This window comes from Larimichthys crocea, chromosome XXIV, assembly GCF_000972845.2.
Source record: "Larimichthys crocea isolate SSNF chromosome XXIV, L_crocea_2.0, whole genome shotgun sequence".
Classification (NCBI taxonomy): Eukaryota; Metazoa; Chordata; class Actinopteri; family Sciaenidae; genus Larimichthys; species Larimichthys crocea.
In genome coordinates, this window is record NC_040034.1 from 10,893,545 (window position 1) to 10,921,535 (window position 27,991).

At 40.6% G+C, this 27,991-nt stretch overlaps 3 protein-coding genes across 7 annotated transcripts in view; 2 read left to right on the top strand and 1 right to left on the bottom strand.

Moving 5' to 3' along the window:
* The window catches only part of evla (Enah/Vasp-like a), a 34,109-nt gene extending 18,079 nt beyond the window's left edge, over positions 1-16,030 (top strand). For 3 of the 5 annotated variants that reach the window (XM_019277130.2, XM_019277129.2, XM_019277128.2), the window contains exons 2-14: positions 3,454-3,622; positions 4,801-4,981; positions 8,984-9,041; positions 9,182-9,243; positions 10,126-11,043; positions 12,287-12,540; positions 12,692-12,807; positions 13,033-13,060; positions 13,758-13,791; positions 13,889-13,949; positions 14,207-14,264; positions 14,354-14,411; positions 14,565-16,030. In XM_019277130.2, coding sequence (XP_019132675.2) covers positions 3,454-3,622; positions 4,801-4,981; positions 8,984-9,041; positions 9,182-9,243; positions 10,126-11,043; positions 12,287-12,540; positions 12,692-12,807; positions 13,033-13,060; positions 13,758-13,791; positions 13,889-13,949; positions 14,207-14,264; positions 14,354-14,411; positions 14,565-14,602 — 2,035 coding nt within the window. In that variant the 3' untranslated portion in view covers positions 14,603-16,030. Of the gene's footprint in view, positions 1-3,453; positions 3,623-4,800; positions 4,982-5,850; positions 6,099-8,983; positions 9,042-9,181; positions 9,244-10,125; positions 11,044-12,286; positions 12,541-12,691; positions 12,808-13,032; positions 13,061-13,757; positions 13,792-13,888; positions 13,950-14,206; positions 14,265-14,353; positions 14,412-14,564 lie in introns of those variants that run through there. The other 2 variants (XM_019277132.2, XM_019277131.2) reach the window with 2 other exon arrangements.
* A 463-nt stretch (positions 16,031-16,493) lies between these two features.
* Positions 16,494-21,822, bottom strand: degs2 (delta(4)-desaturase, sphingolipid 2). Its single transcript, XM_010734149.3, has 3 exons — positions 21,668-21,822; positions 18,520-19,262; positions 16,494-17,803 (listed from the first exon to the last, which is right to left on the bottom strand). Exons 1-3 carry the CDS (start codon positions 21,747-21,749, stop codon positions 17,660-17,662), a joined length of 969 nt encoding a protein of 322 aa, XP_010732451.1. The 5' UTR covers positions 21,750-21,822; the 3' UTR covers positions 16,494-17,659.
* Positions 21,823-23,170: 1,348 nt separating this feature from the next.
* yy1a (YY1 transcription factor a) lies at positions 23,171-27,819 on the top strand. The gene is made up of 5 exons (XM_019277081.2): positions 23,171-23,836; positions 25,668-25,818; positions 26,077-26,137; positions 26,380-26,538; positions 26,780-27,819. The coding sequence occupies exons 1-5, from the start codon at positions 23,338-23,340 to the stop codon at positions 26,960-26,962; spliced, it is 1,053 nt and encodes a 350-aa protein (XP_019132626.1). The 5' UTR covers positions 23,171-23,337; the 3' UTR covers positions 26,963-27,819.
* The last annotated feature ends 172 nt before the right edge of the window (positions 27,820-27,991 follow it).

The window sequence follows — 27,991 nt, forward strand, 5'->3', positions numbered from 1 at the left end:
CCTTGTCTCCTCTTTGTCATGTGACCTGGAGAGAGTCCGCCATCTTCAGTAAATAGATCACACACTGGAGCATTTAACACACTGTCAGAAGTGGTCATAGGTTTACTTTAATTAATAGAAGGAGCTAACTCAGCCAGATCACCGTCCCTTTCCTCTTGCTCTGCATCCCATGATGTGTCGATTGGGCAACGTGCTGTATGTAAAGAAGCAACAGATGAGACGCCCGCTTTATTTCTGACTACTTGAAGAGAACTGAAACCGTCAGCGTCAAGCTGGAGTCACTCCATCCCTCTGGCCCAAACTGCTCCAGAAATAGGGCCTGTTTTTGTAAGAAGATCCATGACAGAGATGCAGCCACCTCCCTTCTCCCCTCCCTTTGCTTTCCCCTCCCAGTGAGACTCCGGTGGTCTGTCGGGTCTCTGAAGTGGAGAGAAGTGTCTGTTATGTGATTAGAGAGTCTGTCAAACTTATTTAGAGATGTAGGAAACATGATGTCTGTAGTTATCCCTCATGGTTATGCATCTAGAATAGGAGGCAGTGTACTGTACGTTTCACATTGCAGAGATGAACTGATTATTATTTTCCACTGGAAAGGATTGTTTTTGTCCTTAATCTTGAGATATGAGGAGTAACATGCCTGTGTCAGAGCTGTCAAACAGGATTTTATCTGGAGTGAATTGTTGAGTTCAGATTGTGTGCCATGTTTGCATGTATAGTATTTGAGGAACCGCTCAGTCGCATTTGTGTTTGTGTTGATGACAGATGTGTTTCCTGTTTGATTTTGAAGTTCCTGTTTGTCCAGAGTTTGAGGATATTGATTGTGTAACCATTTCCAGCCATCAGCATCTGCATCTGAACTCGCAGTCTGACTATTTGTCATGTATAAATTGTATTTTGTAGCTTTTGATATTGATATTTCTGCTGAATTAACTCAACAACAGTTGTGCAGTGGGGAATGGTGGATATCGGACAGAGGGAGGTTGGTTCTAATCGTGGGAGTTGTTGCTGAGATCCATCTGCCATGTGAGCTTTAAAGGCTTCTCCCTGAGGATGTTGCTATACAGTTTATACTCATTCCTATATTGTTTGCATGGAAATCAACATCTGTGTACTGTCCGGCTGACATATGTCAAACAGATTGTCATGATGAGAGGATTTTAAGATGGAAAATAAACTGTAAATGAAAGTATGTTGACATCTCTTATTTTATAGCGCTGTAAATATGTAATGTGTGCATCAGATGTACAGCGTTTGAGTGAAGCCAATAGAAGCACTGCTATCTCATCACTGCTGAGTTATTTGAGGCTGCTCAGACCACCGCAAGGGAACCGGAGAGCAGATGATGGCAGGAAAGTGAGAGGAAGCCGGCTGACACCGAGCCATGTGTCCGTGGGGGTTTGGGTGGGGGCGGGTCTCTCAGGTGTCACGCTGACTTCCTCCTGCAGAGCGGCACATCGAAGGAAAGGTTGTCGGAGGAGGGAGGTCACATGTTGGTATTTGAATGTTACTGCTGTCCTCTGGGCCGTGGAAACAAACCCTCATTATCTGCTTACTCACATATCTCATTTTATTATTTCTGCCATTTTTATTGTTCATGTAAGTGCACTAAATCGCTACGGGTGTAATGTTACACTGTATAATCTCATTCACTTCAGGCTCAGACGGTAATAAAGCAATTCATTATACTTTTGAGCCTTGTCACCATTTCTAGATTTTTTTCATGCTCTCAAGCACTCCCATTTATTTTGTGTAATACAACAGTATTATGCTGCAAAGAAACCTTTCTAAATAAGCATATCCCAAGTGTATGTATTAAAGGTGCAACATTAGTCAATCAGAGGAAAATACATCTAATTTTCAAAATTTATGAATCATTTATCAGATTTTAAAGCAGAAATGACAAAAAAAGTGACAATTATCTGCTTTTTGTCAACATATATGATGGTAAATATAATATCTTTAGGTTTTCAAGTGTTGGTCGGGCAAATCAAGACATTTTAAGATGATACTTTGGTCTCCGGGAAGATGATGATGGGTGTTTTCCACCTCTTTTTGGCGTTTCATGGATTAAACAATTCATTGGTTAATCGAGAAAAGAATCAACAGATAATAGAAGTGATTTTAAGTTACAGCCTTGATAAATTTTGTTATTATAGTCCAGCTCTTTTGCTGCTACAGTGACTGAATTTCTATTTTCATTTTATGTCATCTTTTTGCAGCGATTAAGGCACTACGGTAGAATACGGTGACAGTCGGAGGGCACATCGACAATGCTCTTTAGATTGCTTGTCTTGGCCTTTGTGCTTTCGGGCTACTAATGTGAGTCTCAGTGCCAGATGCCAGAGAGCTGGTCCTCGAGGTGTTGAAAGTGAAAATTAGAGAAGCATTTAGTCACTTCACAGGTTCACCAACTTAACCTCACCTCCAGCCGTCCAACTCAGCCCTCCACCTGCTGTTATGTGTTTCCATACTGAGGCAAATTTAACACCTTCAGGCACGTATGGTGCTAAGGTCAAAGTGGCAGTCACGTGTAACACACATGGCTCTTCATCTTATAAACTCCAGATGTATCTGTTGAAAGTGGTAATTTTGTGATGTGTCTGAACCACATAAGTCAGCAGCTAAATGTCTTTTTATTGCATTAACTTGATTTTAACTCTGTGGTTGTGAACGTGATTATTTTACGCTTCCTTGTATCTGTGTGCTCGTGTGTGACTTTTCATTTGCTTTTTACCAAATGAGTCTCCAGCTGGCGATACGCTTGCTGATCAAACACTTTTTTTTTTTTTTTGCGTTTTTATGACACTGTGTCATTACCCGACACATTGTGCACACCCTTCTGCACTGCACTGTGCGTCTAAACATTTCTTCAATGTGCAGTGATTATGTTACTATGCCACAGTAAAGGCCAGGAGGGAAAGGGGAATTTTCCAGGGTTCAGATTTAGGTTGAGGTCTTGTTTATAGCTTTTAAAAATGGCTCCTCGGCTCACACAAGCTGTCAGATTCCCATAGTGGTAGTATGTTATTCCTAATGTGGTGACTTGTAGCAGTAGCTGCAGAAAGGTGTGGCTCCCCAGTGACCTTTCAGCAAACCAGATAATCATACAGTAACTCTGTGTCATTGGTTTTATTCTATTGACTACCATCACATTTACACAAGTCTGGTCAGCAGTAACAGTATGTGAATTAACAGTGCAACAAAGCATCTCTATAATCCAATATTTTGTTCCTGCCCACTTTCCAGTTATTTTCTGTTCACTTAGCTTTTATTACCTGACTTATTTTAGCATAAAAGCTCATTTCATGAATCTCAAAAGCTAGTTGTGCACTACGTCTACTGACAGAAACATGTAGCTACTCCTGTCCTGACAGATAAAATCTCTCTAAAACTACAGAATGATGTTTCAGTTTTCGACCGGACCCTCCTGATGTTCTGTCTCTCTCCCACCAGTGAACAGAGTATCTGCCAGGCGCGGGCCTCTGTGATGGTCTACGACGATGCCAGTAAGAAGTGGGTGCCCATCAAGCCCGGGCAGCAGGGCTTCAGCCGCATCAACATCTACCACAACACTGCCAACAACACCTTCAGAGTGGTGGGCGTCAAACTGCAGGACCAGCAGGTGAGAGACAACAATCAGTATCACGTATTTCATGATGAAGCATTATAGATTACTGTTTGTAGCTTGTTCATTCAATTTAAATCGATAACTTTAAAGGATCCCTCATGATGCACAGTGCTATTACCTTATTCATGTTAAAGTCCATGTAAAGTAAGAATTAATATGTGTTCTGAGTTTGTCAGACCAAAGAAGAACGTGTTATTAACCACCCAACCAAATTTGAATGATTAACAATATTGACAAGTTTATGAAATTAGGTGTCAAAATCAGGTAATAATGAAACAGTATTCTCAGCTCCAGGACAGTGGGGCGTGTCTACTGAATGTGCTGAAGCCACACCCACTCGTGGGAGCAGTCAAGCAGCAATTTTAAAGTGACTGAAACGTGTCAGATAAGTTCAGAAAATGACACGACTAACTTTGAAACACTGAGCGAGATGAATTCATCTCTATCCCTCTGCTAGGGGTGCAGGGGTATGCTCAGGGTGGCCTCATCGAGCCACCCTTTAGGACCGCCCACAAAAATCCTGAAAACTGAAACGCCACGTCAGTAATATATCGTTCAAAGTCTTGTCACGTGTTTTCAGCAACTATTTTCGAACATATTTAATGTGTTTTGAAAGAAATCTCAGAATTGCCTTCACACAGACTTGATGAATGAGAAAGATGTTAACAACACAAGAGTGTTCACGTGATCAAGACGATATGGTCACAGTGTTGGTCATGTAAGGATTAAAATACTTTGCATTGACAACAATAAACCATATCCATGCCATATATTTCAGATATTTCAGAAAAATCTAAACAATTTTGTGAGTCATAATGGTGACTCAGAAGTAACAAACGCTACTTACAAGTCGGGAAACTCTGAATTACGTCTAATGTGATTGTTGTTGACTTGTTTTGACTCAAAAACATGCTGATGATTGAAATTAGACAACAGCTGATCTATTAATCACTAAGAAAGTGATCATAAGAAGGTTTCTAAGTATTGTACTATGGAATCTAAATCTCCAAACAGCCGGTAGAATGAATCTCTTTTTCCACCCCCTAAACACCAGCTGCTGAAGTACACTGAGTGAAATCCTTAATCAACACATCTTCCCTTCATGAGTCAGCCAGGTGCATATTATCAAATCTACATAACATTTTAATTCATTTTCCTTCCCCCTCTTGAAGGTGGTGATCAACTACTCCATAGTGAAGGGCCTGAAATACAATCAGGCAACCCCGACCTTCCATCAGTGGCGTGACGCCCGTCAGGTCTATGGGCTGAACTTTGCCAGTAAGGAGGAGGCCACCACCTTCTCCAACGCCATGCTGTTCGCCCTCAATGTCCTCAGCTCACCTGACAGTGGAGGTAAGCATTCATGACATATGACATAAATTAATCTTTTTGGAGTCCGCTTTATTACCTTTTTGATTTGGACGTCTTTCATGAAGCACTGAGGCACGGATTTCCTGGCAGGTCGTGACACATTTTCTGAATGTGCAAGTCAAATTAAATGTCTCATCTCAGCAGAGAAATTAGTTTCTGAATCTTAAATTGTGGGTACTTCAAATCTGTTACGATGTCCAATGTATACAGCTAGGATAAATGTGTTGAACATGATTGTTGATTGACTGTATATGTCTTAATTCAACACATTACAGTGTTCAAAGCCTATGAAGTGTAACTACTGAACTAAGCTGTACTACCCTCTGCTGGTTAGTAACACTTACTGCAGGTATACGCCACACACTGAAACAAACAATAACAACAATATCAGGAGCGTTTGGGTTAATGATTAAAATTTGTCCTCGTTTAAAGATGATTTATTTTGGCATTTTCATTTTTATTCTGATGTTTATTATTATTATGTTTATTTCCTGTTCTTTTTAAAGTAAAACTCTGTGACCAGAGACATTTATAAACTGGTGTATTTTTAGTTTTTAACATTGAAGTGAACAGTGAATAAATTCAGTTAAATTTGAACCCTGAACTGTATTTGAAGCCAAACCCACTCCTACTCTTGGTTTACTAAATAGCATCTGACCAGCTCTGGTTACAAGCTACTTATAAGCTGTGTGTGTGTGTGTGTGTGTGTGTGTGTGTGTGTGTGTGTCTGCATAAGATATTGAGAGAGAATATCTGTGAGTGTTTAACTTCGGTGTCATCCCATCTCATCCTTGTGACTCTCCTATTGGTGGTTAAAATATCCCATACTTAATGTCGTACCCAACGTTCTCACATAGCAGCTCTCCTTTTTTTGGGTGCATTTGGATGTGGGATCATGGACCTCGTCATGCAAGGCAAAAGTGTCTCTGTTCATGGAAAACACTTCTTTACTTACTTAGACGCGTTTCTTACTCTTGCTGAAGGAAGTAACATAGAACACATTATATAGCTGTCATAGGGCAAGTTTTTCTCATCATGCTGACTCAAGAGATTTCACCTGGTGTTCTCAGAAGGGTTTCATCAGCCATCATCATCCTCAGTAAGTGCTGTAGAGAAATATGTCCAGAGCAAAGGTTACAGAAATGTTGAAAATATGAATGTAAATCTGTGTAGCAGAAGCTTTTTTTCATCTTTTCTACCCAAGATTTAAAGAGAAACTGGCTTGTTACTGACGTACTGATGTACTGATGCTGACGTCGTTTATGATAAAGTTGGATGTACCAGTCTGCCTGAAAATCTGTTCAGACCAGGAGGTTTAACATTAGTAATGAACTTATGGTCATTTGTATTTGTATGATTTGGGCGAAACTATGAGAATCGACAGTTTTATTGCCACAACAGACGTCAGGAGATCACGCAGAATCAGAATAAAAGTCAGAGTGGACTTTGAAACGTGTCATTTTAAGTGAAAGTGCCAAAGTAATTACAAAAAAGGGAGGAATCATTGATATTTCTTTAAACACATCTAAATAATAACCCACACATACGCACACGCGCTGGTCTCAGAGGGGTCCATCAAATGCTTACAAGTCTGATCAAGCACCCCTCTTTCCCCTGGGCTTCCTGTTCTTTGACTCTCACCATGGCAACAGCAGGGCCGTATACCATACACCACGTCAGTAATAGGAACACAAATACACACATATATATACACAGACACAACATCTCCATCACATCAACTTAGTTTCTGTCTGCAGGAGGCTGTGAAGTGTTAATATTAGGCCCTGGGTTGCGTTTTAACAGTGAATCACTGAAATATCACCTAAAAAAATATTTGTAGTTAAGCCATGTGTGTATGTTTACTTGTATTTGTATCAGTATCTGTATGCAGATATGTGTTTCTGGGTGTCACGCTGATACTTAAACAGAAACTCTGTGTTTACAAAGCCAGCAAACATTTCTATTGTCACCCATCATCTCCCTCTTTGCATTGCATTTCTTGTAATCTGCTCATTCATGATCAATATCGTGCTTCTAAAATGTTTAATTGAGCCTGATCAAAATTAATTATTTCAGTGTTCTCTGTTCTTGTAGAGAAAGAGAGAGAGAGAAGGGGGTTTCTCTGTCGGGGTTGCTCTTGCAGTATTTGCTAAATTTAATGTACTGTTTTGCCAGCAGCAAACATAATTACCATAAGCTAACGAGCAGAGTTGAGGGGAGTGTAGAGGAGCGAGGGAAACGAGGCATCTTTCAGCCCTCGCTTCTTTGTTCTTGCGCGTCTCATAGAAGCAACAACAAAAGAAATCCACCAACCAGGTCAGCTGGGTCTGCAGTGTGTCATTATGAGCAAGTGATGCTAGCATTTAGCTGAAACAATACCACGTACATGTTGTAAAAGGGTCGGAGCAAAAGTCAATTTTGTTTGTACAGCTCAGAATCTGAAGAAAAAATATATGCAATAATAAAATATATATATTATTATTATTTTAAATGTGTTATATTATATAAGTTATAATTGCACTAACCTGTATGAAAGGTACCATCAAATAAAGTGTGGTTGCTTTGACTGGTTAATGTTTGATAGCATGTCATATAAGTAAAGTACATTAAAGACTAGAATGAGTCACGTTTTAGGTCTTTGATTGCTCCGTGTGAAACAGTGAAATGACTTGGAAAAAAAAAGCTGTAATCATCATTTTAAAGCCTTGTTGTGATCCAGACCTCGTTTTGAAGCGGCAGTTTTGCCTCATGTTGACTGCCCCCATGGCCCCGCCCCGCCACCCCCATGCTCCAGACACAGTCAACGGAAATATCACCCGTGGGTGTTGTTGATGTCACGATGGGCGGTGAAGTTTAATGACTGGTATTCTGGTGATATGTGATCAGCGCTCTCTGCCTGAGGCTCCCTGTTAATAGCCGCCCCAGAATGAGGCTCTAACTCTGTCACTCAGCAGGGGTGGGGGGGGGGCTGAAGACTGTCTGTAGTTGGTCAACAAGCAAAGTGCTAAACTGAGATGTGGCTGACGGGAACTTCATGAAACAATGTTGACACTGTGACTTACATGCAGTTTTATTGCTAACCAACCCCATGAATTATTGTACTGTCGCTCAAATGTGTTTTGATTTCATATTCTTGTGATATTTCTGATTATTCCACTCGCTTTGATCGTTGTCTGCTGTGGTTTACAGTTAAAATTCCTGTGGCTGCCAACATGTTGAGCAAATTACATTATAAACAGCTTGTTGCCTCTCTGGGGCAAAGTACCTCACATGATGCTTGCTGTGTATTGTTCACTCAGCCTCTTGCACTCTACTGGGACGATTTTATATGAGATGATTATAATTTTCAGGGCTTGGTTACAGATCAAAATGTTCCCCATAATTACTCTCTATTCATCTCATATGCATTGTACAATGAGTGAAGGATTACATACACGTGTTGTCCATGTTTAGACCTGTTTTGAATCTTACAAACAATACAGAAAGACACAAAACCAACTGCACATTTCAGCTGTAGAGAGTGATGTAAAGGCACACAGTGCAGAGTGAAATAACAGAGCTAGAAATGTACTTTTATGTGTGTAACAAGCATAATTCCTATTTAAAAAGGGTACAGATGTGTGAAGAAAACTATAAGCAGCAACAAGGAAATAAACCTAGAAAAGCACTGATCACCAGTAAAGAGAAAGGAGAAAAGATTACAGAAGAGAAGGAAAGATCATATTATCTCGTACTTGTATTATACGCTCTGTTTTTATCTGGAAAATTGCGTTCCTTAGAAGGAAAGACCAGAAACAAGGTAGAAGCAGAATAAAGACAAGAAGTGAAACAGGTAACAACTTCAAAGGGACAGGAGGTTTAGGCCTGAGTGGTATCAGGGCTTGCCCACAGACTCTCTCCTTAAACATGTTGACTGATATGAGGATTGATCCTGTGGAGTTTATTTATGTGGTTGTGGTCTTTTTTCCACCTTATGTCTTTCAGGTCCAGTCGTCCAGCGCCAAAATGGGCCCTCCTCGGAGGAAAGCGAAGCTCAGAGGAGGTATGATTTCTGTAAACAAGAGCGCACATTTAAAGAAGCTGTCTTTGTGCAGAAAAGCAAACACACAGAGCAAAGCAAACTCAGATCTTAATTTGAGGACAGTGAATCTTAAAGAGCTGTAACATCCTTACAATTCATAGGATGATGGAGCAACATCAGATGCAGGCTCACAAGGAGAGGGAGCGACGAACATCGGGATCAGGTGAGGCTTAAACAAACACATCCACACCCAACTGTATTGACACACACAAACACACACACACTTTCTCTCTCTCTCTCATTTTCAAATGTTGCTCTGGAGACCGAACTGAATTAAAGGCTTACGTAGCCTTTGCTCCCAGCTACACAAATGTTTCCGAAGAAAAACGGTCAACCGAAAAACCTCACAGCTGTCAGTAAACAACCACGCGGGGGAGCGAAGGGATGTTTGCTCTGCTTTTGTTTTCTTTTTAATGAAGGAAGCTAATCAGTGTTTGGTCAGGCAGAGCACACTTTACTTTCCAACAGCAAACAGGTGATTTCATCTTCAATAAATACCACAGATTCCAGGCCCTGATACGGTAGGTTTCCTAGAGGCTTCCCCAGTGTGGTTCGTGTTTCCTTGCTTTAGTTTCAACCACTACTCCCCAGTCTGTACACCCTTATGCTTTTTTATCCATGCACACATATAAATGTTCAAGTCTGCCCCTTAAATTCACATACAGACTTAAACATCCTCCTTTGTCCCCGCTGTCAGTGGCGATATCAGTACCCCCCTGTCCCTGCAACATGCTCTACTGCCATCTCTTTCTTCCAGCAACCGTTGGGGGGAAATGCCATATGCTTTCTGACCATGGCTCAGTCATGTTGCATTCTGTTGCTTGTTCTTTTTTATGATATTTTGATTCTTTCTTATTTGCTATTGGCTTCTGTTTTTTGGATTGCTCCTGATTTTCTCATCTTTACTTGCTTGGTTGCTCAGTTGGTTGCTTTTCATTCTTCTCACGTTTTTCTCTTTTCTGTTTTCCTTTGTTTGTTGCCCTCCTTCGTCTGCATCTCCTCTACCTCTCTCCTCTCTCTGTCTTTCTCTCTCTGCCTGTCACAGTCGTTTCCACACTCCAATATAAAGTCTCCACCCCTCCCATCCACCCAGACACTCCTCCTGAGTACAGACAGTACAGGGCTAGCACACTGCCACCTTCCTACGTCCGTGTGGCCTCTTCCTCTCCTCCCTCCTCCGCCTCCTCTTCTCCCTCTCAGGAGAAAGAGGCAGGGGTGGCTAGGGACAAGGCCCAGCTCTCCTCCCAGCTCTCCACCTCGCTTGCCTCAGCCTTTTCCCCAGTCCAGGGAGGAGTGACCACCCAGGGCCGACAGGTCCGTCAGATCCCCCTGTCTCCTCCCTCAGCAGCCCGCCACCTATACCTTCAACAACAGCTCCAGCAACAAGACATCATGCTCCCCCCTAAACACGGCACCTGGTCTGCCTCCCATTTGCAGCAAATGTATGCCCAGTTTCCCCAGTCCTCCTCCCCTCCAGTTATGATGGCTATGCCTGTGAAGCAGGGTATTCCCCCACAGCCCGTTCTCCCAATGGCTCACCCCCTCCCGCCAGTGAGCACTAGGATGAAGCCCCCACCTGTTGACCCGAGCGCCCACCAGTACCCTCAGTATCAGCCCCACCCTCACTCCAACGGCCAGCCAGACGACTCCTACTCTCCTCACTCCCAGCATCTGCCACTCACCCCGCAGTACTGCGAGGCTGTCCCCCTGCCTCCTCTGACAGGTCAGGCAGCCCCCGGCCAACAGCCCCAATATGCATCCACCTTCCACCCTCAGCAGCAACAGCATCCGCAACAACAACAACAACAGCAACAACAGCAGGTGTACTACCAGCAAGCTCAGCCCCCTACCACCACTTCTTCCTCCTCCTCCTCACCCCCCTCTTACACTGCCATGTCTGACGGGGGCTCGCCCAAGAAGACCCCCTCCCCCATCCCCCAGCAGGCCCCCATGGCCAGCAGCAGTAAGTATAAGGAGGGAGGAGGAGGTAGTCTCTCAGCAGAGGGATGTTACGTGTGTAGTGTGTAGTGTATGTGTGTGTGTGTGTGTCACTAGTGAATGCCCCTCACCTATAATATTTCATATGCACACAATACCTGAGACAGCTGTGATCAGTCCTATTAGTTTCGTGACGTGTAATTTCCCAGAATATTTCTACCAAACTTTAATCTGACTGGAGCGCCCGTGTACGATGTGCGGAGTGTTGAACTCATCCACCTTTTTGTGCATAGTTCTCTCGTTTCACCACAATTCAACAGAACAAAAGGCCTTCGACTTGTCATCGTGGGAAGACCGCAGGTGTTATGAATAACATTAACAATGGCTCCGGTCTACTTAAGCATCACTGTACGACATGAAGGTATGACAGTCAGCTAGCATGACCCCGAAACTGAAGGAAGGTTCTTATTTACACACAGACACCCCCAAATTAAAGCTCAGCACTTTTCCTCAGTCATTGTTTTATTTAATATCCAATGGGTGCAGCAGAGACAGCACAATAACAATGAATCACTGCCCTAATACTAAAATATGACAGCTTTAGATGTCCATTCATTTAATTATGCTCTGCGAGTCGTCCTGCAAACATTATAGAACCTACTTATCTTGATCAAAGTCAACATTTTGTCACCTTTATGATCAAAGTGACATGTTTATCACGATTATGCAGTTACAGATACATCAAACAAATGCTTTTATTGTTTTATGTGTCACTCTCACAAGCTGTGTGTCAGATTTTAACAAAAGTTCTCTCGTGACACTTTCCATAAAAAGCAGAACAAGACTGTACTCTTTATGATATTTGCAGAGACCCAACAATTCCCACCGTGAGCAAGCACTTGTAATATGCAAGGTTAAAGAGTGTGTTTCTTTAAGGCGTCTCAGGTATTTAAGTTTCCCACATGCACTTACTAAACCACCGCTTTCATTCTGCACTAAATGAAATAAAATCAACCGCTGCCTGTAAAGTAGGAAATCTAAAAATTGTAGCTCTTACTCATTTTACCTGTTTAGAATTAGTTCCTTTATCCCTCGCCATTAACACCTCTACTGTTTTCCCAGCCAGCAGTCTTGTAAGAAGTAGTTGTTAGTTGTTTGTCATACAGTGAGCGTGCACATCATTCCTCAGGCCGGGGCCTTCCAAAGGGGCAAAAAAGCTAAATGAACCCAAACCGCCGTTAACCGATATCTAATTCTGCCCCTCCCAGGCCCCCCTGTCTCTGCAGGTCACCCAGCTATGCTTTCTGTGGCACCTCCTCCAGCTGCAGTTCCAGCACCCATGGCTGGTCCTCCAGCCCCACCGCCACCACCGGGTCCACCACCCCCAATGGCAGTGCCCCCACCCATGCCCCCTCCATTGCCCACTGGTGGTGGGCCTCCTGGGGGCCCGCCTGGGGTCCAGCACCAACCCTCAGGACTGGCTGCAGCATTGGCTGGAGCCAAATTACGTAAAGTACATAGGGTGAGCCTCCACGGTTAAAGATCAAGTCTATCCAGTTTTATCAGTAGTTAAATGTTCTTTGTGTATTTTATGGCGGTGAGGGTAAGGGGACAAAGAACACTCTCCATAAACCCCCCTAGAGCAAAACTGACACCCGTAATGTGTTCTTCAGGATGAGAGCAGTCCGCCTGGGTCTGGTGGCAAAAGTGACTCCAACCGGTCTAGTGGTGGTAGTGGTGGCGGTGGGGAGGGACTGATGCAGGAGATGAATGCCTTACTAGCTCGCAGGTAAAACAGCAACACCAGTAAACCTTCCCTTAATTAATCATGCACAAGAAAATACCTATTTTGCCCTTTGCCCACGTTATACTAGCATTTTTATTTTGTTCTTCCTTGTTCTTCTCTACTTGTTGCAAATGTTTATCTTAAAAAGGAAATAAGTTCTTGTACCAGATCTTATCCATGTATGAATATCTCACTGTTTGCTCACATACTCATTTCCCCCTCTCATAGACGGAAAGCTTCAGAGAAACCTGATGAAGTAAGTCTTGTGCCTTAAAGCAATATTTTTTTGCGATGTTAAACGAGAAGCCTAATACCACTCTCATGTCATGACTAGAGCCTGGGGGACACAGCTAGCTCTGTCTCAGTCCAGAGGAAAGAAAATCCACAAACAAGCATCTGTAAAGATCATTTGTCTAATCCACAACCTGTAATGTTTCTACGTTTTTTTGTTAATAAGTGAACTTCAGAGTTGCTGGTAGATTTTGTTACCTTCAGACAGAGCAAGGCTAGCTGTTTCGCCCTGTTTCCAGTCTTTGTGCTAAGTTAACTGACTTTTAGCTTTTAACTTTTTGCTGATATAACAGCTGTATGGATCCTTTACCTCTTTGGGAAACGGGATACAGTAAAGCTGACTTACTATTATGTAGTGCAGCAGTTCTCAACCTGGGTTTAGGACCCCCAAGTTGGTCGTGAGATAACTTCCAGTGGACGCCAAATGGTTATGGAGTGGAAAATAACATAACATTGTGGCAAGCAGGGCGGAAAGAGAGGTACATGTGAACAGGCCTAGTTACATCAGTAATATGAGAATGCATTTGTATCTATTGTTGACATGTTGACTGTGAAGATGGGGGTGGGCACAAGTGACAACTTTATTACTCTCAGGAGCTGTTGACTCTGAAATCTTGAGAACCTCAGGGTGTAACGATAAGTCATTCCTCTCTGTCTTGCAGGACGACTCTAGTGGTCGACAGCAGAACTCAACAGGTACAGAGCAGCCTACTTGCTGATTATCAATTATTAACACAGTTAAACTGCAGGTTTCAGAGTCATTTGACGTAATTCATTCTTTCCCCGTCGCCAGATGCTGTGAAGAAGCCATGGGAACGATCCAACTCTGCAGACAAGTCCTCACTGGTGTCCAGGTCTGTAGATAAGACGAATAGGAGTGAAGGGAGTGTGGTCAGAACATCAAACAGAAAACCTCACTGACCACAGGGATTTCAGCATAAATCTCATAAATCATAAACCCTTTGCACTACAGGCAGTCGTGCAAGTCAAAAAAAATGTTGTGATGTTGTTGTTGCGTTTAACGTCACATAATCCTCAGATATGTAGTGCATAGTACGCATAAGGCTTGGCTGCTTTCATATTCAATCAGCGTATCCTTTTTGTGTTGCAGAGTGAGACCCGTTGGCAGCACTAGTGAATCAGACACAGAATTTGACAGGATGAAACAGGTTGGTGTAACGTGTTTTATTACATAAAGGATTGTATTGGTTTTGTAATGGGCAGATGATTTTCCACACATGTATGTCTTGTTTGGCAGGAAATTCTGGATGAAGTTGTACGTGAGTTGCATAAAGTGAAAGATGAAATCATTAACGGTAAGCAGGGCTTACACAGCACACACCAGCAGTAAAATGTTCATATTTGAGTGAAATCGTAGCAGGAAAAAGCTTGTTGACACCTTTAATGATTCATGGAACTTCTATTGTTGAGTGCAAAACTCTCTGAAATGCTGCGTTTCTGTCTTGCAGCCATCAGACAAGAAATCGGCAGAATCAGTACATCCTAATCTCATCTGAGCAACAGTAGGAGGAGAGCGAGAGGAGGAGCTGGAGGAGGATGGACATGCAGATGCACAGACACGAGGACCAGGGGAATGTTCTCTCAATGTTTCTGTGACCTCGCGATGCCACGAAGCAAGTTGCAGAGATGTTGTGCCAACATTTGAGTCTGCTGGACAGCGAAAATGGAAGAAAGAAAAACAGAGAAGAGGAGAAAGTGGGTTTATGAGACAGCGGAGCAGAGGAAACGGAAAGATGGATAAAGAAAGTTTAAAAGGACTGATGAACTCAAACAGAGGAGGAAAAATATACTAAAAGATGAATCGAGGGATGGACGGACATTCGTGCTGAGTTTGGTGTTGTGGTCCTCTCTGTGCACCTATAGACTCAGTCAGCCCAGTGTTGCAGCTCTTTGTTCTCTGTTCAGTCCAAGTCTTAAGGAGAAAATATTTTTGTTTTCTAAGTTTTTACTGTTTTATTATTTAAAAACTGTGGTGATAATGATGATGCTGTTGATGACAATGAGTATTTTATTGATATTATAGAAGGAAAAAGGAATCTTTCACACCATTTATGTCAGCCTTTTATATTTTCTGTCATTTTTTTCTTTAGTTTAGCCCTAACTATTTGATGATAACAAGCACAATATGGGTATACTGGTGCTGCAGACTCACCTGCCCTTGACTGGCATATAAAAAAATACAAATACAAAAAACAGGCTTTTTATGACCTTGTTCATACTGGTGTTGTGTGTCTAACCTTTTCTCTGCAGAGATGTTAATGTTTGAACCACAATTAGCCACTGAAATTTCCTCCACATCCAAGGCGTAAGACATTAAAAGTGAGCAATCGAGTTAATCAAATAACACACAATAACAGTCCACAACTCCAGTGTGACCGAGGCACGTGATTCTCTCTACTTGTTCAGATGTGTGAGATCATTAAAACTTGGGGATCATTCACAAAACAGGCCGATAACTGTAAATGTGCCACCTGGTTTTACCTAGATATAAAACAATGTAGTACTATCTATTAGTCATCTATGCTTTGTGAACCTCCCAAGTATGCATGAAACCCCCATTCTCTATTATTTGGTTTAAAAAAAAGGGAAAAAAATACAAAGGGTGGTACATTTATCATAGTGGGTTGTTTCCATGAAGATTCCCCTTTCTATATATGAGATGTTGAACTTGATAATGGTAGCAATGTGAAAATAATTTGACGGGGTTGCTCTGGCAATATGCAGATCTTACCTAGATAAGAATGTGCAGAAAGTGAATGGTAGGCCTTTGTGATGGTAGCTAAATGTGTCTTTGCAGGAAGGATTTGGTTGAATATCGGTTGTTGCATTCTATCCACTCTGTCCGCTCTCAACTACGTTCTGATTTAAAAGCTGGAAGTAAATTCATTCAAACAAAAACAATAGACTGTGTCAACCATCTACACAATACTCTGCTGTCTTTGTGTGTGTGTGTGTGTGTGTGTTCCTTTGTGTTTTGCTACATGTGGAAAGTTTTAAAGGTCCAGTGTGTGACATTTAGAGGGCACTATTTACACAACATGGCAGAAATTGAACTGAATTAACAGACTTCTTTGTGTATGATGACATTAAAATAATTTGGTTTTGTTACCTTGAAATGTGGGTCCTCTTCCACAGAGTCCACCATGTTTCTACAGTAGCCCAGAATGGACAAACTTAAAACTCGCTTTTGACTGGGCGTTTCTCGTGCATTTCTCTGCCACCATATTTGCTCATGCTCGGAAGGAGGGGGTAAGGCAAGGAGGTTGCAATCAGCAACTACAGCACAGGCAGAAGATGCCTACACACTGGTCCTTTAAAAAAAATTAATTAATGGCAGATTTTAATATTTAAGTACAAAACAGACAGGAAACAGAAAATCAAACAAACACTGATTCTTTATAGTAGTTTCTTCTTATAAAGATATTTTACTGTTTTCATACACAGCTGTCATTTAAATAGACACAACAAAGACCATACTTATGAATCACAACACACAGATTAATTCATTCAGTGTGGACAAAATAACATGATTAGTGTTGATTTGCTGTAGTTTAGGTTATTAAGACTCTTTTTGTGACCACTGCTTCATTTGTTTGGCCTCTGTCCACATAATTTCCAAGGTTTTCTCCTCACTTCACTGCATATCATTTTATTTTATTTTTTATTGGACGCACTAGAAAATCAGGCATTTAATCTATTTGTACAGTATTTCGTGTCTTGCCTTGGGTACTCACAATGTAAAAAACTCTTATGTCTCACTTTGTGCCTTTGAAATTGGCACACAGGTGAATCAGTCATGATTGCTAAAAAAATACATATATACATTATATATCTAAACTTATGAGGCCACATTTAGGAAAACTTTGTGAGCATGGAGGACCAGTGTTCACAAGAAGACCCTCTAAAAAACTGACTGAAAGAGACTTAATAGTGATAGTCAGTTTGTTCAGCAACAAAACTCCAAACATTATAACAAATTAAAACAAACAAAACAGTATCTGTTATTTTGTCCACTCCTTGTAGATGTAATCAAACAGTTTACAGCATGACGGAGCTGCAAACAGGCAGAATGGGGCGTCACTGAAGAAAAGGCTCTTCTTACTGAAAGGTAAGTTTCAATGCTCATTTTCCATCTCAGCACTGTTCTGCATGATGATGTGAAATTATATTAGGTAACCTGTTTGAGCCTTGTGAGCCTGACATGATGATTATTACAGACAGGAAACGGAGACCACAGAGCTCGTGACATCTCTGTAAAGCCTTGTGAGGATGTGGGCGACCATTATCTTTACATATTTCTTTTGGAATTTATACAACTGCAGATAAGGGTCATCATCCAATGTCATCAGTGTGTCACGATGACAGGCCATCTAGCTGAATCTGAATTTTCTTTCCATTTCCTGACTGATTTGAGATGATTGTACTTACAGTGGCGACCACACACTACATAAAAAACAACATTTAAACTGCTGAATATAATTATATTTTGTAGTGGGCCATAGATTTACAGAGAACAACTGAAATTCACATTTAAGTCATAGATCTATCCCTGCTTGTTTAGCTTGTACTGCCGTTTGATTCTTGCATATGGGCCGATGCTGTCGTCAAACACAAAGTCCCATAATACCCGGGTCCAGGAAGTGTGTTGAGGCAAGGAGTCGTAATATTCTGCTGCAATTTGCTTGACCTAAATATAAAAAGAAAACATCACAAGTGAGAAATAGAGCTTAAAAAAATAAAAATATAAGTGGTACATCAAATATATTCTGTGTGTGAGGTGTCATAAGCACCTCAGGGACTAATTCAGGTCTAATTCAACATGACACCTTATTTCTCTGGGACAATCAGATACAGACACAATGGCTGCTTTGTTCAATAAGAAACCACATTGCATAGTTTATGCTCAAAAAAGGCTCTTCTACCACTAGGCACAGTTTGGAGTACAGAATTGAGAAATCCTGTAAATGTATCACTTAAAAGTTGAAGAGCAACTTATTCTAATATGAAAAAAGTCACATTTCCTCTGCTAGTAATAAAAATAGCTGAAAAACTAAAGAATTTCAAACAGAAGCAGTTGTCATTGTGTCAAAAGTCAGGTATCTCTTCATGTTCTAGTGGTGCTAGTAAGGCAGAGGTTAATCAGTTACGAAGTCTGGCCTTTCATCTGATAAATATTTGCAGTTGATAGAAAAAAAAATCTCATGTGATATTTGCCAATACCTTTTTGTTTAGATGGGAGGGGCCCTTCTTATCGACCCACACCTGGTGGTGATTTAAGTGTTGCAACTGTCCTCATTGTCTACCGCTCACAACTAATAATAGTCTTGGAAAAAATGACTCAAGAGTTGACCTATTGAAAATGTAATCATGGTTTATCTTACACACAAACACATGCAGTCTTACCTGAGGTAGTTTACTGCCAGGTATGCTCGGGAAGTCATGGTGCTCCATGTGGTACCCAACATTAAAGGTGATCAAATTCAGTGGTCCATAGTAAGAATATGTCTCGTGTCCCTTCAAGAACATGTAATGCTCAGCTATGAAATGTCCAGAGATAGGATGCAGTCCCAAACACAGGACAGAACCTGCAATAAGGTAAACAATGGGCTTCACCCCCCATAGATAGTAGATAATAAAGTCTACTGTGAACTGAACAACTGCATTCTGGATCTCCAGTTTACCCACTGGCTTAGGATTGACCACCAATGGACGAAAGGCATAGAAGAAGGGCTGGAGGAAGAGCCAGAGGATCTTCCTGGCTGGGGTGCAAAAGAACCATCCCTCAGCGTCTGTAGGGATATCAACATCCAGCTTGTCTCCACCCAGATATCGATGGTGGTCGACGTGGTACTTCTTGAAGGAGGCAGAGTAAGGCAACCCGATGGGCAGGTTGGCCCACATGGCAAACCAGCGGTTCCACTTGGCCAGCTTGTTGCCAAAGGCCACATTGTGAGAGATATCGTGGATAGCTAGAGTCAGGGAGTGGTTGATGCAGCCTCCAAAGGCGTAAGCCCAGAAGATGATCCACTTCCAGGGGAGGTCCTGGACCAGGTAGCACGCCAGTAGCTGGGTTAGGACCATGCCCGATACCACCCACTTCAGCTGGGGGTCTGGGCCCATTAAAGACTTGATTTCTGGGTATTTGGCTGGGGAAAGAAGCAGAGAGGAAAAGAGACATGGATAGAGGAAGATGAACATACATAGCAAGAGCAGATGAGGATGAGGAGGAAAGACAAAAGTTGAGGGTTTAAAACCAACAGACAGTAAAAGGAGAGAAAAAGGAAATAGTGGATAATGGAAGACGGGGAGAGAAAAAAATAAAATTACTTTCATTTTAAAAATATTTACATAGGATGTAAAGGAAGTTAAATATCTGACATGTATCCAGCAGTAAAAGTTGTTTATCAGGACTCACTCGTTGTTGTTTTCAAGAGCTTATCTGTGCCTGTGACACGATACTGTTTATCCCAAAGAACACAATTGAGCATGTAGTTTCGTATGAGCTCTTCTCCTGGGAAGAGCTTTGCTGACAAAAGTCATTTCTAATTGGCAGAGGTGTTGTTTTGCTGAGGGACTTGAAACTCCGGGTGATATAAGGGAGTGGTTGAAACACATTCACTCGTACAAAAAGAGCTTTAGTTCATAAAACATTTACAACTTAATCTGCTCATTAGGACAGACATGCCCTGGTTTGTTACACTGACCACACCTTACGGCACAGGTTAAAAAAAATTTGGGAAAAGAACATCTTGAGCTGATCCCAGTATGCACTGAATGAGAGATGCAAAGTGATCTACCAGTAGATGAAGTATCATGCAAATGAGGCTCCATATGCAAATTAGACTTGCCTCAGTCACTAAAAGGTTAAATACACCACAGCCTGGAGCCTTTTGGTGGCATTTTGCTGCATGTCTCCCCTTAAGTGACCAAACCCTCTTAATTCAGTTAATGTTTAGCCAAGAGGAATTCATGTTCTTTTCACCTTTCCATGATGTTTTAAGTTGTAGCCCATTCACAGGGTATAAAGTGAAATCAATAACCAGGTGCCATAAAATTATCTGTTCAAACTCATTGTGTGCAGAACATGCTGTACAGCCATCACTGGGTTTTACCTTCACTATGTCAGAGACAACAAATCACTTAATTTACCTTTAACTAAAATGATTTAAGTTATTTTAGTTGTATTTAATACAAGTTAAATAAACAGTTCAATCATGTATTGTTCAGAACTACAAACATTTCTATTGCTGCCAATCATCACTGATCATCTGCGTGACCTCACACATTACTGTAATGGCAGGCAGAAATGTGCTTTGAATGTGAGAGATGAGGTCACAATGTGCAAGTCAAGCCAAAATCTAAAATCTGCAAACAACACATCACATGGGTGTAAAACTCAACCACCTCTGACACGCTTCTCCCACCAGGGCAGGGCCGAGGATAATTAAAACAAAACACTTTAATAATTTATGTCTGGATGGTGTCAAGCAACCAGTCACCTGCAATCATGCGGCATCTGGACAAAGCAATGATCAAATATACATAAACGGGTTGGATCTTGTTAATCTAAACGGTTTTGGATTGAATTACGTGATAAATCAGATTCCAAAAGAACGTCCTGATATCCTTGAAGAAGTAAGAAGGATCACATATACAACCCACAGTTTATATAAATCAGCTGATTTTGGTGAATAGCACTTTCTAGGATCCTCCCTGATCTGCTGACTCTGACAAAGCCTTTCGTCTTACTTCATGCATAGCATTGCATCTGTGTTTGTCATGAGCAGGGAATGTGTCCTGTTACCTAGCAAGCCCAGGGGTATTGTCAGTTGCACCTGCTATCAATATGCTGTTGTTGCCTCACGAGTAAGAGAGAAAAAAATGGATAACAGAGGCAGATTGGTTTACACCAAAAGAACAGGTTACATGAGATTTCAAAGCAAAACTCAGTTAATCATCTGGTATTTATCAGTCACAGTTCCTCGAATGAGTATGTTTCCTTTTGCAATGAGTAGTTAGGTAATTTAATCCACTGTATTTGCTGATGGTTGTGCTTTTTCTTACAATCACACCTAAGAAAACTGTAAATCATGTAGACACCCATGGTGAGTCAACAATCAGATAGAGCAATGTCAGAAACAGCCTTTCATGCAGTATGCTTTCAAACACAGGAGTCTATTTTTCAAGGAAATTACAGGTAATCCGTGTAAAGTACCAAGTTATGGATATCTTTACTTTAAATTTCTGCGATTTTAAAGAGAGTTTTAGAAGAATATTTTCACTCCTAATTTAAAGTGATATTGTAACTTCCATCAATGTGTAAGTCAATTATTCAAAATCATGTTTACCTTTAAATGTATGTCTACATTTTTCCTGCATAGTCTACATTGACTAAAAGCTTGTTAAGCAATAGCAAATAAACAGGTTTAACCGGCTACGATGGACTGGAGAAAAAAAAAACTCACGCCTCTTATACCTTATAACATAAACTAACCCGAAATTCAAAATTTAACTTGTTAGTGTTGACAAAACTTTTTTAAAATTTTCTTACCCAGAATCTCTTTTCTTCTTGAAGTGTGCGGCTGGTCATTGTACACCCATTCAAAGTCGTCTCTTCCACCTGTCTTCCCCATGACTATCCTCTCTGTGACTGTGGCAAGTGTGGCGTTATGTGTGTCATCAAACACAGTATCTGGGCACACCCACCTGCAGAGTTTGTAGGCTGAAGGCGCAAGGTGTGACCACAGGCTCCTCCTCCGAGCAGAGAGAGGGACGAAGCTGGCTGAAGACATGCTGAAATACACGCAACTTCGTGCTCTCCAGCATGTAGACAACTGCATGTCTACTTTATTTACTTTATTGTATATTTGAAGGGTTACTATGAATGCTAACTGGTAGTACAAAAGGAATAAAATAAAATAAAGTCCAGATTTCCAACCTTATCTGAAAGTTGTTTATAAATATTACAAATAAATATGTTTGAATTTCTTTTGTATTTTACACAAGCCTGTTAAATGTCATAGCAGAAATATGTTATAATTTCACATTTGAAAGTTGTATATAGTGTTCATAAATCATATTATTTTATTTTATATTATTATTTTACTTTTAACTTGTGCTAGTAATGTCGATATATATATTCTATTTATTTTTTATTTAGGAGCACTTTTCTTATACACTTTGTATATTATGACTGTAACGCAAGCAAATTTCCCAGACTGGGATCAATAAAGTCAATCTTATCTAAAATGTGAAAAATATAAAATGTACAACATATAATGTGAAAAATCTAAAATATAGTAACATATAATGTGAAAATTTTAAATATACTAACATATAATGTAAAAAAATAAAATGAAATATAATGTGAAAAATATCAAATGTACTAAAATATACTGTGAAAAATATTAAATATACGAACATATAATGTGAAAAATATTAAATATACAAACATATAATGTGAAAAATCTAAAATGTACTAAAATTTAATGTGAAAAATCTAAAATATACTAAAATATAATGTGAAAAATATCAAATGTACTCAAATATAATGTGAAAAATATAAAATGTACTAAAATATAAAATATACTAAAATATGTGAAAAATATAAAATATACTAAAATATAATGTGAAAAATAGCAAATGTACTAAAATATAATGTGAAAAATATTAAATATACTAACATATAATGTAAAAAATCTAAAATGTACTAAAATATAATGTGAACAATCTAAAATATACTAACATAAAATGTGAAAAATCTAAAATATACTAACATATAATGTAAAAAAATCTAAAATGTACTAAAATATGATGTGAGTAATACAAAATATACTAACATAGTACATGAAAAAGATGAAAACGTGTTCTATATGTATATGCAAGTTTACAACTTTAGTTTGCCATTACACATTAAATTAAATTAAAGCAAATCAAACATCTTGACATCACTGACAAAGTTTCTCACACATTTATTATTTATTTGTTTATTTATGGACACATTTTACAGGATGCAGAAGAACAACATGATGTTTATAAAGAGAGACTTTTGTAGGGGTCGAAATCACGCGAGACCTCAAAACTGGAGCGTTGTGGCCACGAGACTACAGTTGTGTGGAGTTGTTGTCGGAGAGGGAGGAGGAAGGCTGAGTGTAGACAGGAGGGAAAGCGACAGTGTGAAAAACAAATAGCGTACAACTTGGAGGAAATACAACAGTTACCATGGCGTCGGGGGACACCCTGTACATAGAGACGGACGGGTCTGAAATGCCAGCCGAAATAGTTGAACTGCACGAAATCGAAGTAGAGACAATCGAGACAACAGTTGTTGGAGACGACGGTGAGCACCAGCCGATGATCGCCTTACAGCCACTTGACACGGACGATCCTCACTCCATTCACCCGCACCAGGAGGTGATTTTGGTGCAAACGAGAGAAGAAGTTGTGGGCGAGGATGACTCTGAACTGCACACGGACGACGGGTTTGAGGATCAAATCCTCATCCCGGTGCCCGCCGTGGAGGAGGACTTTATCGAACAGACTCTCGTTACAGTGGCCGGGAAAAGCTCCTCGTCAGGCCGGATGAAGAAGGCTGGGAGCGGAAAGAAAGCGGGCAAAAAGAGCTACCTGAGCGGGGGTGAAATGGGCAGAAAGTGGGAACAGAAGCAGGTCCAGATAAAGACTTTGGAGGGGGAGTTTTCAGTCACGATGTGGGCATCGGGTAAGTTCAGAGTCCTGTGTGAATTCCTGCAAGCTCGCTTTGTTCTCAGCGTGTGTGCCGTGTGACGGGGGCCCGGCCGGGGCCTGGTCCTCCGCTAAAAGTGGGAATAATTCCCCAACTCTGAGCCACTTCTACTTCATTTGAAATGTTTTTGTTTTTATGGGAAGCCATGTTTTATGTGTCGATGGGCGCCGCCATATTTCCCCGGTCTAGAAAGTATGGCGGCCCGAAAAAATGGCGTTTATTTGGCCGACGAAGATGGCGGCGGAGTGGGAGCGAGTGCAGCTGGCTCCGCTAGGCCGCTGTGGCGCAGTTCAACTGTGGCGGAGGTGGCGCTGCCTCCAGGAGCAGCGCACTCTTACACCTCCGAGGCCTTATATGTGCAAGCCAGCCACTTATGTTATTTAATTTAGACCTTTTTTATGGAAAATATTGTCCAACATCGCTGTTTTGTTTTATAGATGTTTCTAAAGTGTAGCTACGTGTTTGTAAACATAGATTAAATTATACTTTATTCATCCCACCACGGGGAGATTTACTTGTTACAGCAGCAGAGGAAAGTGTAGCATACACTACAAAATTAGAAAAAAGTAGAAAAGGCAAAAATAAACAGACATAAATATCTATAACCTACACAATAAACACGAAAAACAATCAACCTTTTAAAAACAGAGCATAAAAAGTGGCATGATATATAAAAAGAGTATTGTAATGTAAAGTGACCATAGTGTAAGAAATATTGCAAAGAAAGTGACCATGATACAAATAATAATAATATTGCAAGAGTAGTGACCATTATATAAATAATATTACAAAAGTAAGTGACCATGATATAAATAATAACTGCAAGGTATATTTACATGTTTTTTTTGTAGCAAAATATTAAACACTTAATCCTTTTATCACACCATAATAAGACAAGAAACATATATTACCACTACCTATGTTAACCCAAATGTATCAGTTTAATTTACTAATTTTAAGTCATTAAGTACAGAAATGTCCACTTCCAAAAACCTGCTATAAAAACTTTACAAACTAATGTTTTTTAATGCACAAAACAACTTCAGCCCTGCTCAAAACTATCAAACATTCAACCATTTTGAGGAGTTTAACCCTTTGATTACTTTGTAAAAATTTAAAAAAAAATTAAAAAAGGGGGAAACAATTCATTGTTTTTGTTGTTTTTTTATAAATAACAACAGTGACATCAAGCACTGGCATTTAAAGGGTTAAAATCCTCAAAATGATTGAAGGTTTTGAGCAGGGCTGGAGTTGTTTTGTTTTAGAAATGAGAATCATGCAGGGAAAAAAAACAAAAATATTAGTTTGTAAAGTTTTTATAGCAGTGGGTTAGTAAAAATATTAGTTTGTAAAGTTTTTATAGCAGTGGGTTAGTACATTTGTATTCAGTTTTCTTTTGATCTATTAGAAAAAATAAAATTTGCTTTCCAAAATTTGTCAAGAGCGACTTTGTTACAAAAAAACTGTGCCATGTGCACTAACACAGCCAAAATGATGCTCAGATAAAGAGGAAACATTTGTCCAAATGGATAAAAATGTCCACAGTGACACATGAGGGTTAAAAAAGCACCATGACAGCTTTATTGTTATGTCTACAAAGTGTTTTGAATATAGACTTTAAAGCCGAAACTTGTATTTTCTGTCACGTTTTACTATTTTTTAGAAAATAAGCAACCATAGATTGGCAGGAGATACTAAAAGAGGTGGAGGCGGTGTGATAATAGTTTAACTTTTGCTCTAAATGACTTTAATCATTTCACATGTTTAGGTACTGTTTGACTTATCCACATGTCTGTCTCTCATTCAGATGACAAGAAGGACATAGACCACGAGGAGCAAATCACAGGTGAAAACTCGCCTCCAGACTATTCAGAGTACATGACGGGGAAGAAACTTCCTCCTGGAGGCATCCCAGGCATCGACTTGTCAGACCCCAAACAGCTGGCAGAGTTTGCACGGTAAGCTGTAATGTTTATGTTCACTCAAGCCAAAAAAAACAACAACAGTTTGCTTCACTAAAAAACAGTTAAAGGAACAGTATGAATCTTGTTATGGTGCAAGAGGGGAAACCACCATTGTACACTGTATTCATGTCAGCATTGTGTGGAATGAAATGGGTGTGTGGCCCTTTTTAAATAAACAGACCTTCGTGCTTGTTCACACGCTCCTGAAACAGACCGTCTATAATGATGCGACCTGTTTTATTTCTGTTGCAGAATGAAGCCAAGAAAAGTAAAAGAAGACGATGCACCCAGGACGATAGCCTGTCCACACAAAGTGAGTGCAGTGTTGTGTTTATTTCACCAGTTTAAACGGAACATAAAGGTAAACACACGAATATAAACTTGCTCTGTTGTGTCGTTTGCTTTTATTGTTGACATTAACTTTCTAAGAACATGCATGCAACCATCAAACTGGTACGAGGAACACTTGAAACATCCTGAGGTGATGTTGCCAAAGCGTCACTGAAAGTAAATATGTCCCAAGTGAGTGACTCATCTTGTGTCTCTGCCTCTAAGGGATGTACCAAGATGTTCAGGGACAACTCGGCGATGAGAAAGCACTTGCATACCCACGGGCCACGTGTGCACGTCTGCGCAGAATGTGGTAAAGCCTTCGTTGAGAGCTCGAAGCTGAAGAGGCATCAACTCGTACACACAGGAGAGAAACCTTTCCAGGTGAGCTCCTTCACTTTGAGCATCACACTTTATTTTCCTTGTTCTGGTGAAAGCAGCATAACTTCATTTTTGCAGCAGTAAGTCAATATTAACTGAAATGTAAACTTTGCCCAACTGGCTTCGTGCCGGAGCAGCTCTTTACACACCATGTCTGATTCCTGCTGTTGAAAGATATCAGTCGATCTGTGAGCCGAGCTGAGACCTGCAGCTGTGTTATTAACTCTACCTCTCTCGTCTGCAGTGCACATTCGAGGGCTGTGGCAAGCGGTTCTCTCTGGACTTTAACTTGCGCACACATGTGCGTATTCACACTGGAGACCGCCCGTACGTGTGCCCCTTCGACGGCTGCAACAAAAAATTCGCCCAGTCAACTAACCTGAAGTCTCACATCCTCACACACGCCAAAGCCAAAAACAACCAGTGATCGAACCCAGCTAACGACAACAACGTGAGCATACACTGGAGGACTTGACCTGCATCTCCGCTCCTTGACAAACTAATGTCCCGTGGCCTGCTTTGTTGTGAGATTCCCTTTGTATCATCTCTAGGTAAAAAGGTTTAAACAGAGAAATGACTCTTTCTCAAACTTTTTGATATACGTATGGAGGTTTGAACAAAGGAATTCGTGAGAACCCCGACCCCCCTCAGGCATCCTACCCTACTTTGGCGTTACCTGGATGGAACAACGTATGGTTTCTTCTTGTGAAGATGTTAATTCATGGATCTGCACCAAATAAAACAAAACAAAAAAAACTTATTTATACCTTAACACAGCCAGTTAAAAAGTTTTTTGCAATAGACAAGTTTGCATCGATCCTCAGCCGTTACACCTTTTCAATTTTGTACTCCCCCCACCCATCCCCCCCCCATCTCCCCAAAGTGTGCATATTGTACACGGTTTGACTTGAGCCCTGTGGTAATGTGTGTAGTCATATTGTTCCTGTAGCTGTTCCTGGAAGAGACTTTTGTTTTACTTTCCCTTCTCCCCTTCATATGAGTGTGTTTCGGGGTGGCGTTTTGGGGGTGGGGGGGGTCTTTGCATATTTTCATTTTGTACAAGGCAATATCAGAATAATGTAGATAATAGCCATGTGATTTTCAATAGTGGTCACAGATTAAAATGTTTTTCCCCTTTGCACCACCAATACAGAAAGTGTAATTTGTTCTCTCACAGTAACAATTAAAACTCAAACTATAATTCACATGTTTGTTTTATAATATTATTCAGCTGTTTTAGTAACAATGTGTCAAACATGAACAATGAAGAAACTCTTGTCACTACAGCTACTGTGTTGATTTTACTGGGATTTGGGGGCGTTTCCATTTTTAAACATAAGAATGGAACATTTAAAACAAATCTGAGTCAGTGGATGTTTGTCATTTTCATCCCATCAGGAAAACATACATTAACAATACAGTTTGTGACTACACGTACTTACATAACACAGACACT

Excerpts from the sequence above, each read along its gene's own strand:
- degs2 (XM_010734149.3), bottom strand. The coding sequence starts at position 21,749 with ATGGGGAAGACAGGTGGAAGAGACGACTTTGAATGGGTGTACAATGAC. Across the intron at positions 19,263-21,667 it reads AAGAAGAAAAGAGATTCTGG|CCAAATACCCAGAAATCAAG; the intron begins GTAAGAAAATTT and ends TTCTTTCCCCAG. Across the intron at positions 17,804-18,519 it reads CTGGCAGTAAACTACCTCAG|GTCAAGCAAATTGCAGCAGA; the intron begins GTAAGACTGCAT and ends TTTTATATTTAG.
- yy1a (XM_019277081.2), top strand. The coding sequence starts at position 23,338 with ATGGCGTCGGGGGACACCCTGTACATAGAGACGGACGGGTCTGAAATG. Across the intron at positions 23,837-25,667 it reads AGTCACGATGTGGGCATCGG|ATGACAAGAAGGACATAGAC; the intron begins GTAAGTTCAGAG and ends TCTCTCATTCAG. Across the intron at positions 26,138-26,379 it reads CGATAGCCTGTCCACACAAA|GGATGTACCAAGATGTTCAG; the intron begins GTGAGTGCAGTG and ends TCTGCCTCTAAG.